This window comes from Oncorhynchus masou, unplaced genomic scaffold (genome assembly GCF_036934945.1).
Source record: "Oncorhynchus masou masou isolate Uvic2021 unplaced genomic scaffold, UVic_Omas_1.1 unplaced_scaffold_543, whole genome shotgun sequence".
NCBI lineage: Eukaryota > Metazoa > Chordata > Actinopteri > Salmoniformes > Salmonidae > Oncorhynchus > Oncorhynchus masou.
In genome coordinates this window covers 112446-125000 of record NW_027011844.1, presented here as the reverse complement: position 1 = coordinate 125000, position 12555 = coordinate 112446, and the positions used below count along the sequence as shown (strand labels likewise).

Sequence of the window (12555 nt, the reverse complement as noted above, 5' to 3'; positions counted from 1 at the left end):
CAGCATTAAAGGATATGGGTTACAGACCAGTACAGACCAGTACAGACCAGTACAGACATCTGTAAAGGATATGGGTTACAGACCAGTACAGACCAGTACAGGCATCTGTAAAGGATATGGGTTACAGACCAGTACAGACCAGTACAGACCAGCAGTAAAGGATATGGGTTACAGACCAGTATAGACCAGTAAAGACCAGCAGTAAAGGATATGGTTTACAGACCAGTACAGACCAGTTCAGACCAGTACAGACCAGTAGAGACCAGCAGTAAAGGATATGGGTTACAGAACAGTACAGACCAGCAGTAAAGGATATGGGTTACAGACCAGTACAGACCAGTACAGACCAGTAGTAAAGGATATGGGTTACAGACCAGTACAGACCAGTACAGACCAGTACAGACATCTGTAAAGGATATGGGTTACAGACCAGTACAGACCAGTACAGACCAGCAGTAAAGGATATGGGTTACAGACCAGTACAGACCAGTTCAGACCAGTACAGACCAGTAGAGACCAGCAGTAAAGGATATGGGTTACAGACCAGTACAGACCAGCAGTAAAGGATATAGGTTACAGACCAGTACAGACCAGTAGTAAAGGATATGGGTTACAGACCAGTACAGACCAGTACAGACCAGTAGTAAAGGATATGGGTTACAGACCAGTACAGGCATCTGTAAAGGATATGGGTTACAGACCAGTACAGACCAGTATATACCAGTACAGACCAGTAGAGACCAGTACAGACCAGTACAGACCAGCAGTAAAGGATATGGGTTACAGACCAGTACAGACCAGCAGTAAAGGATATGGGTTACAGACCAGTACAGACCAGCAGTAAAGGATATGGGTTACAGACCAGTACAGACCAGCAGTAAAGGATATGGGTTACAGACCAGTACAGACCAGCAGTAAAGGATATGGGTTACAGACCAGTACAGACCAGCAGTAAAGGATATGGGTTACAGACCGTGCGTAGACACCAGCTGCGAGGACGCGTCGTCTGTTTGATGCAGAAGAAGACTACGGGGGCGAGGGCTGGATATGGCTGCTGCTCCTCCTCTTCAGACAGCAGGTCCACTGGGTCTACCGGGTCCGTTACAGGCTCCCTCCTCACGTTACCGAACACAGCACCACCACTACTACCGCCGGTAACAACAACGGGAGGCCCCGGGACACAACGGGCAGCTACTCCTGCACCTCCCTGCTCCCTTTCCTCCTCCTCTTCCTCCTCCTCCGGCCCTGGACTCCATGTGCTGCGGCCTCCCTCCTCTTCCTCGTCCTCGTCATCATCAGGGAAGCTGATGTCGTGGCGGTGACGTCTCGGGGGGTTGTACTCCGAGTAAAACGGTGATGGGTGTGGGTTGTGTTCCCGGTAAAATGGAGCCGGTATGAGAACCCTCACCTCTCCGTCACGGCACCGCCTTTCCTCCTCTCCCTGCTGGACGTTGAGGGCAGGAGTGCGGGGGAGGGTGGTGGTGGGGGTAGAGGAGGTGGGGGTGGGGGTAGAGGGGGTGGGGGTAGAGGAGGTTGGGGTGTAGAGGAAGCGGACTCTCCCCTCGCCATCAGTCATGATAGAGAGCCAGGCAGAGCCACCCTGGGGGAGGAGTAAGGGAGATGGGGCAGAAAGAAAGGGAGGTGGAGAGATGGAGAGAGAGGAGGGGGGGGTGGGAGGGAAGAGAGGAAGAGGAGGAGGAAGAGAGGAGAGGAAGAAAGGAAGAGAGGAGGAGGAAGAAAGGAAGAGATGAGAAGAAGAGAGGAGAGGAAGAGGAGGAGAGGAAGAGGAGGAGAGGAAAAAAGGAAGAGGGGAGAGGAAAAGGAGGAGAGGAAGAAAGGAAGAGAGGAGGAGGAAGAGAGGAGAGGAAGAGGAGGAGAGGAAGAACGGAAGAGGGGAGAGGAAGAGGAGGAGAGGAGGAGGAAGAAAGGAGAGGAAGAGGAGGAGAGGAAGAGGAGGAGAGAAAGAACGGAAGAGGCGAGAGGAAGAGGAGGAGAGGAGGAGGAAGAGAGGAGAGGAAGAGGAGGAGAGGATGAAAGGAAGAGGGGAGAGGAAGATCACAAGACACTGGTTAGATAAACCTAACTAATGACTGGACACTAGTAAGACACTGGTTACTAACTAATTACTGGACACTGGTTAGATAAAACATTTAACCAGTGCTATTCAACTTTTCTAAATTCCTACATGGCCCTCCCCCACCCTCCTTTCGGCAAATCAGATCACGACTCCTTTTTGTTCCTCCCTTCCTATAGACAGAAACCAAAACATGAAGTACCTGTGCAAAGGTAATTTCATCCCTGGTCTGACCAATCGGAAAACATGCTTCAAGATGTTTCCGGGTAGCCTCTGAGAATAACAAATTCACAGTTACGGTGACTGAGTTCATCAGGAAGTGTGTATGAGATGTTGTATCCACTGTGACTACTAAAACCTAGGCAAACCAGAAACCGCGGGTCGACGGCAGCATTCGCGCAAAACTGAAAGTGTAAACCACCGCATTTAACCGTGGTGACTGGGAGAATACAAACAGTGTAGTTATTCCCTCCGCAAGGCAATCAAACAGGCAAAATGTCAGTATAGAGACAAAGAGGAGTCGCAGTTCAACAGCTCAGACACGAGACGTATGTGGCAGGGTCTACAGACAATCACAGACTACAAAGGGGGAAAACCAGCCATGTAGTTGACACCGACGTCTTGTTCCCGGACAAGCTAAACACCTTCTTCGCCCGCTTTGAGGATAACGCAGTGCCATCGACGCGGGCCGCTCCCAAGGACTGTGGGCTCTCCTACTCTGTGGCCGAGGTGAGTAAGACGTTTAAGAGTGTTAACCCTCGCAAGGCTGCCGGCCCAGATGGCATCCCTAGCCGCGTCCTCAGAGCATGCGCAAACCAGCTGGCTGGAGTGTTTACAGTCATATTCAATCGCTCCCTATCCCCGTCTGCTGTACCCACTTGCTTCAAGTTGGTCACCATTGTTCCTGTAGCCAAGAAGGCAAAGGTAACTGAACTAAAGGACTATCGCCCCATAGCACTCACTTCTGTCATCATGAAGTGCTTTGAGAGACTAGTCAAGGATCATATCACCTCCACCCTACCAGACACCCTAGACCCACTTCAGTTTGCTTACTGCCCCAATAGATCCACTCCAATTTGCTTACCGCCCCAATAGATCCACAGACGAAGCAAACGCCATCACACGGCACACTGCCCTATCCCATCTGGACAAAAGGATTACCTATGGAAGAATGCTGTTCATTCACTATAGCTCAGCATTCAACACAATAGTACCCTCCAAACTCATCATTAAGCTTGAGACCCTGGGTCTCGACCCCGCCCTGTGCAACTGGGTCCTGGACTTCCTGACGGGCCACCCCCCAGGTGGTGAAGGTAGGAAACAACTCCTCCACTTCGCTGATCCTCAACAATGGGGCCCCCTCCTGTACTCCCTGTTCACCCATGACTGCATGGCCATGCACGCCTCCAACTCAATCATCAAGTTTGCAGATGACACAACAGTAGTAAGCCTGATTACCCACAATGACAAGACGAGGAGGTGAGGGCCTTCGGAGAGTAGTGCCAGGAAAACAACCTCTCACTCAACATCAACAAAACAAAGGAGCTGCTCATGGACTTCAGGAAACAGTAGAGGGTGCACCCCCCTTAACCACATCGACGGGACGGTAGTGGAGAAGGTAGAAAGTTTTAAGTTCCTATGCGTACACATCACTGACAATCTGAATTTGTCCACCCACACAGACAGCGTTGTGAAGGCGCAGCAACACCTCTTCAACCTCAGGAGGCTGAAAAAAATGATTTTGGCCCCTAAAAGCCTCACAAACTTTTACAGATGCACAATTCAGATTCCTTTCGGGCTGTATCACCACCTGGTACGGCAACTACACTGCCTGCAATTGCAGGGCTCTCCAGATGGTGGTTCACCCAGCTATCATCCAGAAAGCGAGGTCAGTACAGGTGCATCAAAGCTGGGACCGAGAGACTGAAAAACAGCTTCTATTTCAAAGAAAAGGAAAGGGGGATACCTAGTCACTTGTACAAGGCCATCAGGCTGCCACCTGGTTACGCAACCTTAGAGGTGTGACTTGAAATCACTGGTCACTTTAATAATGGAGGTGTCGCCCATCTTCCCGATTATCCCCTGTGTATTTATACCTGTGTTCTCTGTTTGTCTGCAGCCAGTTCGTTTTGTTTGTGAATCCTACCAGCGTTTCTTCCCCTGTTCCTGCCTGTTTCCCTGCCCCTGTTTTCGAGTCCTTCCCGGTTTTGACCGTTCTGCCTGGCCTAACCCTGAGCCTGCCTGGTAACAGGGTGCACTTCAGCCACACTCAAGGTACTAAACGATATCATTGTTTGTGTCGCACTGCTTTGTTTTATCTTGGCCAGGTCGCAGGTTGTCAATGAGAACGTGTTCTCAACTGGCCTACCTGGTTAAATAAAGGTGAAATAAATCATTTAAAAAAAACTTACCCCACCTCAGTGGATTATTGACCCCTGACCTGCCTTTGACCTGTCGTTTGCCTGCCTCTGTTTTAGAAAAAAAAAACGTTTTGTTTCTTCGACACCATTTGCATCTGGGTCTGATACCTGAAACGCGATATTAGTAGTGTTTACATACTGTTTTACTCATCATGTATATACTGTAATCTACCCTATTCTAATGCCACTCCGACGGCAATCTAATATTTATATATTCATTCATTACATTATTTTACTTTCAGATGTGTGTGTGTGTGTGTGTGTGTGTGTGTGTGTGTGTGTGTGTGTGTGTGTGTGTGTGTGTGTGTGTGTGTGTGTGTGTGTGTGTGTGTGTGTGTGTCTGTGTGTGTGTCTGTGTGTGTGTGTGTATTGTTGTGAATTGTTAGATATTACTGCACTGTTGGAGCTAGGAACACCAAGCATTTCACTTACACCCGCAATAACATCTGATAAATATGTGGACCAATAACATGTGGTTTGATTTATTAGACCCGGAGTCTGTGTTGCTGAAGAGGAGTCTGTGTTGCTAAAGAGGAGTCTGTGTTGGTGAAGATACAGCGGGGTTTCTATAAACCATATTAGACCCGGAGTCTGTGTTGCTGTGTTTGAGTCGGTGCTAATGGAGGAGTAAAGCGCATTTTACGCCGCCTGCTCTTCTAGAACCAGTGGGGTTGTGATGAGAACCACTAATATTTACTCTCTATCGATAAGGAGCTGTATCAAACCAGAGAGAGAGAGAGCCTTTAACATCTCAGTAATATCGATATTCAATTAAGAAGCGAATATAACGCATCACTTGTGGTTTCGAAAGACGATCCATTTAAAAAAAAGTATCTCAATAGTGGAAACCAGAAACTGAAGTGTTCATTTAAACAAACCTGGTCGATATAGGCAGAGAGATGATTGACGCATGTGATTAATCTGATTAGACCTACCTTATCGATATGGAATTACAAGTTCCCTGAAGCATGTCCGTGACTTGCCGTGTAGCGGGAGCACCAAACCCTGCTCTGATGTCCAGCTTTTCGTTCTCTCTATCTCTCTATCTTCTCCTTGTACTTCCTCTCCCTATTTCATTTCACGTTTTTTTTTCTCTCCAGATGAAGAATAATCCAAAGAAAAAAAGAAGAAAAAAACAGAACGGAACGGAAGCGAAGTGGTACCGTCACCGTGTGAGTTAGTTCGTGGGCGCCGTGTAGGAGAAAATAATATCCATCAACGATCAGGCGGAGAGAGAGAGAAAAACCCACGCGTCCGTTTCTGTTGGAGCTCCGTGATGTTCTGACAAGGCAAACTTCAGCTCCACCCGGGGAGGGGGGGCTCTGACACGTGACGCCCCGGTAGTACGGACACGCACACGCACACACACACACACAGTCCGCAGTAGCATCATCACCAGTAAGACAGTATGTAATACTGGCGATATAAATGTTGTATTAGTGTAGTCTCACTGTCTCACAAACTAAACCCTTCCAATACAGTACAGTACGGCTCAGATTCATCTGTAGTAGACAGGCTGAACGTTTATGGTCTACATTTATAGCCAATTACGCACGTAGAAACTACGTCTATGTTTACTCGCCATGCGTCTCTGACAGTAACTTATTGGATAGGACTGGGGTGTAGGAACATGTGTGACCGAGCTGGCCGTAGTTTGTCTCGTTATAATAAAGAAGAAAAGGTTTAAAACATGACTAGGACAAAAACAATTTATTTTTAATCGTTATTTTTTTATTATGAATAAATACGTTTACATTAAAACATGCATATTCAAAATGGATAAAACAAGGATAAAAAGACAAACGAATAATAGGGCTATACATGTACAACACACTTCCTTCCTGTCTTCCTAAATGGCTCTCGCGCATTCACCTGCCCCCGAACCAGCAGACCAGAACACACACAATTACACTGAACGGGATGAGATCTCACACCTTGACCTGCCCCTGATCCAGCAGACCAAAACACACACAATTACACTGAACGGGATGAGATCTCCACATTCACCTGCCCCCGAACCAGCAGACCAGAACACACACAATTACATTGAACGGGATGAGATCTCACACCTTGACCTGCCCCTGATCCAGCAGACCAGAACACACACAATTACATTGAACGGGATGAGATCTCACACCTTGACCTGCCCCTGATCCAGCAGACCAAAACACACACAATTACACTGAACAGGAATGAGATCTCACACCTTGACCTGCCCCTGATCCAGCAGACCAAAACACACACAATTACACTGAACGGGATGAGATCTCACACCTTGACCTGCCCCTGATCCAGCAGACCAAAACACACACAATTACACTGAACAGGAATGAATTGATTTAGATACAATTAGATAATTGTTAGAATTTGTAAACAAAAATTAATTAAATCCAGTCTATGATTTTTTTGGGGGGGGATGTCTATGGTTGAGAGGTGGCGGATGTTATTTGAATACATGTCAATAATCGGTGTGAAAATGGCTCGTTAGAAGGGGTACACGATTAAAGAGTTTCAATCGGTGACGTCACTCGCTCTAAGACCTTGAAGTAGTTGTTCCCCTCTTTGCTCTGCGAAGGGAGCGATGGGTAACGATGCTTCGAGGGTGGCTGTTGTTGATGTGTGCAGAGGGTCCCCGGTTCGAGCCCCGGGTAAGGGGGGGGGGGTGAGGAGAGGGACGGGAAGCTCTATACTGTTACACAGACCAAGGCGAGGAGAGGGACGGGAAGCTCTATACTGTTACACAGACCAAGGCGAGGAGAGGGACGGGAAGCTCTATACTGTTACACAGACCAAGGCGAGGAGAGGGAGGGGAAGCTCTATACTCCCAAATCTTCCCACTTGTTTAATGATCCCTTCTCAGCCTCTCCATCTTTCCGCTCGTTGTTTCCGTTATAAAACACGGAACGAACAACAACATTCGTCACATCAGTCAGTGTGGCAGTTATTACAGGTTAGTGTGCGTTGTCTTATTACGAATGGGGGTTGTTTCCGTCTCTGCCTCTTCTCTCTCTCTCCGTCGGCGGCAGGAGGAACGGTCCCGGTGGCTCAAGGCTCCTTCCAAGGCCTCGGATCAGAAACTGGTTTGACAACGACACGGTCAGACAGACACTTGAGAAAACTGAGGTTAATTGAAACCGGGTGGGGGGGGACGGTCTGTATTAAAAATCTAAATTTAGACTTTTAAATCAGAACATGCAGATTCGGTTTGGATCTCAGTGCTGAAGCGGAACCAAAATAAGACGTTATTAGGATGGATGGATGGTTGTATAACAGTTTCCTGTGTTTTTTTATGCCCTGCATATTGTTAAAGGAAAATGTTAACCTAAAAACTATAATTTGGGGTTTTTCATTTCATTAGTCCATTGTTGACAGACATAGACCCAAAATGTCAATCTTGTCAGCGATCAAGTTTTCAAGACATGTCACTTTAGAAAAACAGAAATCATTCCTATATTGTAAATCATCCCTACATTGTAAATCATCCCTACATTGTAAATCATCCCTATATTGTAATAAATCATCCCTATATTGTAAACCATCCCTATATTGTAATAAATCATCCCTATATTGCAAATATTCCCTACATTTTAAATCATCCCTATATTGTAAATCATCCCTATATTGTAAATCATCCCTATATTGTAATAAATCATCCCTACATTGTAAATCATCCCTATATTGTAAATCATCCCTATATTGTAATAAATCATCCCTATATTGTAAATCATCCCTACATTGTAAATGATCCCTGTATTGTAAATCATCCCTATATTGTAATAAATCATCCCTACATTTTAAATCATCCCTACATTGTATGATATTATATGACACGAAATGCATCATATGGAAATTATTTCTGTATTTTAAACAGTACCTACAGTATCTGTTTGTGGACTTAAATGAATGATATATATATATACCCATTGATTCTAAATTAATGATATCTATATATCTATATATACCCATTGATTCTAAATTAATGATATCTATATATACCCATTGATTCTAAATTAATGGGTAGATATATGGTTTAGTTAACAGTGAGACTAACGGAGAATGGTTTCGTTAACAGTGTGAGCCACTAGTCAACTGGCCTTGGTATGTGTGTGTGTGTGAGTGTGTCCATTCTCAGCTGTGAGCATCAGACAGTAGACTGCTGATAAAACAAACACACCCCTCTACCTCTCTCAAAACACCACCTGTCTCTCTCTCTCACTCTTCCACCCCCATCCTCCTTCTGTCTGTCTCTCTCTCTGTCTGGCCCTTTGAATCTCTCTCTCTCTCTCTCTCTCTCTCTCTCTCTCTCTCTCTCTCTCTCTCTCTGTCTCTCTCTCTCTCCCCCCTCTTTCTCTCCCTCCATATCCCTCTCTCTCTCTCCATATCCCTCTCCTCTCTCTCTCCTCATATCCCTCTCTCCTCTCTCTCTCTCCCTCTCTCTCTCTCTCTCTCCCCCCTCTCTCTCTCCCTATCTCTCTCCATATCGCTCTCTCTCTCTCTCTCTCTCTCCCTCCCTCTCTCCCGCATCCCTCCATCATCCACCTGTCTCATCTGCTCCCCTCCCTGGTCTGGAATGTGGAAACCCAAGCCCTCTTGCCCCCCCAAATGGCTCCCTGATGCCCCTCCGCATAGTTCCCGATGGCTCCTGTTGGCTCCAGAATGGCTCCCCCAAGGCCCCAGCACGGCAGAGCTCCTGTACTGTGTTGCCTTCGTGACAGCTGGTAGCTTTACTCTCTCATGTGTTGTGGTAATAAACCGGTTCCCATTTGATCGCTAGTTTCTTTTTTTTTAAAATGATAAATAAAAAGATACAATGATAGGTGTGCTGGCCTCGATGCTCTTGATGGCTGTAGCATGCTAGCTAGCTGCAGAGATCAACAACCCTGTATTAGCAGGGAGCTAATAGACATTTACAGCATGCTAGCTAACTGCAGAGAACAACAACTCTGTATTAGCAGGGAGCTAATATACATTTAGAGCATGCTAGCTAACGGCAGAGAATAACAACTCTGTATTAGCAGGGAGCTAATATACATTTAGAGCATGCTAGCTAACGGCAGAGATCAACAACCCTGTATTAGCAGGGAGCTAATAGACATTTACAGCATGCTAGCTAACTGCAGAGAACAACAACTCTGTATTAGCAGGGAGCTAATATACATTTAGAGCATGCTAGTTAACTGCAGAGAACAACAACTCTGTATTAGCAGGGAGCTAATTTGACTGACAGCCCTACCTTCTACAGCCCTACTGCCCTACTGCCTACAGCCCTACAGCCCTACTGCCTACAGCCCTACTGCCTACAGCCCTATTGCCCTACTGCCTACAGCCCTACTGCTCTACAGCTCTACTGCCTGCAGCCCTGCTTCCTACAGCCCTACTGCCCTATTGCCTACAACCCTACTGTCCTACTGCTCTCCTGCCTGCAGCCCTGCTTCCTACAGCCCTACTGCCCTACTACCTACAGCCCTACTGCCCTACAGCCCTACTGCCCTACTACCTACAGCCCTACTGCCCTACAGCCCTACTGCCCTACTACCTACAGCCCTACTGCCCTACTGCCCTACCGCCCTACTGCCTACAGCCCTATTGCCCTACTGCCCTACTGCCTACAGCCCTACTGCCCTACTGCCTACAGCCCTACTTTCTACAGCCCTACTGCTTACAGCCCTACAGCCCTACTGCCCTACTTTCTACAGCCCTACTGCCTACTGCCTACAGCCCTACTGCCTACAGCCCTACTGCTTACAGCCCTACAGCCCTACTGCCCTACTTTCTACAGCCCTACTGCTTACAGCCCTACAGCCCTACTGCCCTACTTTCTACAGCCCTACTGCCTACTGCCTACAGCCCTACTGCCTACAGCCCTACTGCCCTACTTCCCTACTGCCCTACAGCCCAACTGCCTTACTGCCTACAGCTTACTGTCTACAGCCCTACTGCCCTACTGCCCTACTTCCCTACTGCCCTACAGCCCAACTGCCTTACTGCCTACAGCTTACTGCCTACAGCCCTATAGCCCTACTGCCTTACTGCCTACAGCCCTACTGCCCTACTGCCTACAGCCCTACTACCCTACTGCCTACAGCCCTACTGCCTACAGCCCAATTGCCTTACTGCCTACAGCCCTACAGCCCTACTGCATACAGCCCTACTGCCCTATTGCCCTACTGCCTACAGCCCTACTGCCTGCAGCCCTGCTTCCTACAGGCTGGGGCTGGACCTCTCCTCCCCTGGGTGGAGGAAGTCTCGATGTAAGAGGTTCGCCCTGGTTACAGGCAGGCAGGCAGGCAGGCAGGCAGGCAGGCAGGCTCATACAAAGGCAGTGAAATATCCATCAGATATATTATTGAACGATAGGAGAGACAGAGAGAAAATGAGAGAGGGGGGAGAGGGAGAAGGGGAGAGGAGAGAGAGAGGGGGAGAGAGGGAGAAGAGAAGAGGAGAGAGAGAGGGGGGAGAGGGATAAGAGAAGAGGAGAGAGAGAGGGGGAGAGGGAGTAGAGAAGAGGAGAGAGAGGGGGGGGAGAGAGAAGAGAAGAGGAGAGAGAGAGGGGGAGAGAGAGAGGGAGAGAGAGAGACACAGAGAGTGAGAGAGGGGGAGAGGGAGAGAGAGAGAGAGACAGAGAGAAAGGGAGAGAGGGAGAGAGAGACAGAGAGACAGAGAGAAAATGAGAGTGGGGGAGAGGGAGAAGAGAAGAGGAGAGGGAGAGGGGAGAGAGGGAGAAGAGAAGAGGAGAGAGAGGGGGAGAGAGGGAGAAGGGGAGTGAGAGAGAGTGAGAGAGAGAGAGAGAGAGAGAGAGAGAGAGAGAGAGAGAAAGAGAGAGAAGGGGTAGAAATATATAGAGAGAGTGGGTGGAAGCCAGTTTCATCTCTGCACGCTCAAATAATAATATGAATGATGATATTTTAAGAAACATGAAGAGAGAAGAAATGTGAGGAGAGGAGGGCGATACAGAGAGGAGAGGAGAGGAGGGTGATAGGGAAATGAGAGGTGAGGAGAGGAGAGGAGAGGAGAGGAGAGGAGAGGAGAGGAGAGGAGAGGAGAGGAGAGGAGGAGGGTGATAGGGAAATGAAAGGAGAGTGATACATAAATGAGAGGAGAGGAGAGGAGAGGAGGATAAGAGGAGAGTAGAGTAGAGTAGAGTAGAGTAGAGTGGAGTGGAGTGGAGTGGAGTGGAGAGGAGAGGAGAGGAGAGGAGAGGAGAGGAGAGGAGAGGAGAGGAGAGGAGAGGAGAGGAGAGGAGAGGAGAGGGGAGGGGAGTGGGTGGGTGGAGTGGAGTGGGTGGGTGGAGTGGAGTGGAGTGGAGTGGAGTGGAGAGGAGAAGGGAGTGGAGTGGAGTGGAGTGGAGTGGAGAGGAGAGGAGAGGAGAGGAGAGGAGAGGAGAGGAGAGGAGAGGAGAGGAGAGGAGAGTAGAGGAGAGTGGAGTGGAGTGGAGAGGAGAGGAGAGGAGAGGAGAGTGATACATAAATGAGAGGAGAGGAGAGTGATACATAAAGGAGAGTAGAGGAGAGTAGCGGAGAGGAGAGTAGAGGAGAGTGATATATAAATGAGAGGAGAGGAGGATAAGAAGAGAGGAGAGGAGAGGAGAGGAGAGGAGAGGAGGGTGATAGGGAAATGAAAGGAGAGTGATACATAAATGAGAGGAGAGGAGAGGAGGATAAGAGTAGAGTAGAGTAGAGTAGAGTAGAGTAGAGGAGAGGAGAGGAGAGGAGAGGAGAGGGGAGGGGAGGGGAGTGGAGTGGAGTGGAGTGGAGTAGAGTAGAGTGGAGTGGAGTGGAGTGGAGTGGAGTGGAGTGGAGTGGAGTGGAGTGGAGAGGAGAGGAGAGGAGAGGAGAGGAGAGGAGAGGGGAGGGGAGGGGGAGTGGGTGGGTGGAGTGGAGTGGAGTGGAGTGGAGTGGAGGGGAGGGAGTGGAGTGGAGTGGAGTGGAGTGGAGTGGAGTGGAGTGGAGTGGAGTGGAGTGGAGTGGAGTGGAGAGGAGAGGAGAGGAGAGGAGAGTGATACATAAATGAGAGGAGAGGAGAGGAGAGTGATACATAAAGGAGAGGAGAGGAGAGTGGAGT

The 12555-nt window shown here is 48.4% G+C and overlaps 1 protein-coding gene across 1 annotated transcript; it reads right to left on the bottom strand.

Moving 5' to 3' along the window:
• Nucleotides 1–928: 928 nt before the first annotated feature.
• Nucleotides 929–5751, bottom strand: LOC135536003 (uncharacterized). The gene is made up of 2 exons (XM_064962400.1): nt 5430–5751; nt 929–1600 (listed from the first exon to the last, which is right to left on the bottom strand). The coding sequence occupies exon 2, from the start codon at nt 1574–1576 to the stop codon at nt 929–931; it is 648 nt and encodes a 215-aa protein (XP_064818472.1). The 5' UTR covers nt 1577–1600; nt 5430–5751.
• Between the last annotated feature and the right edge of the window lie 6804 nt (nt 5752–12555).

Excerpts from the sequence above, each read along its gene's own strand:
- LOC135536003 (XM_064962400.1), bottom strand. The coding sequence starts at position 1,576 with ATGACTGATGGCGAGGGGAGAGTCCGCTTCCTCTACACCCCAACCTCC.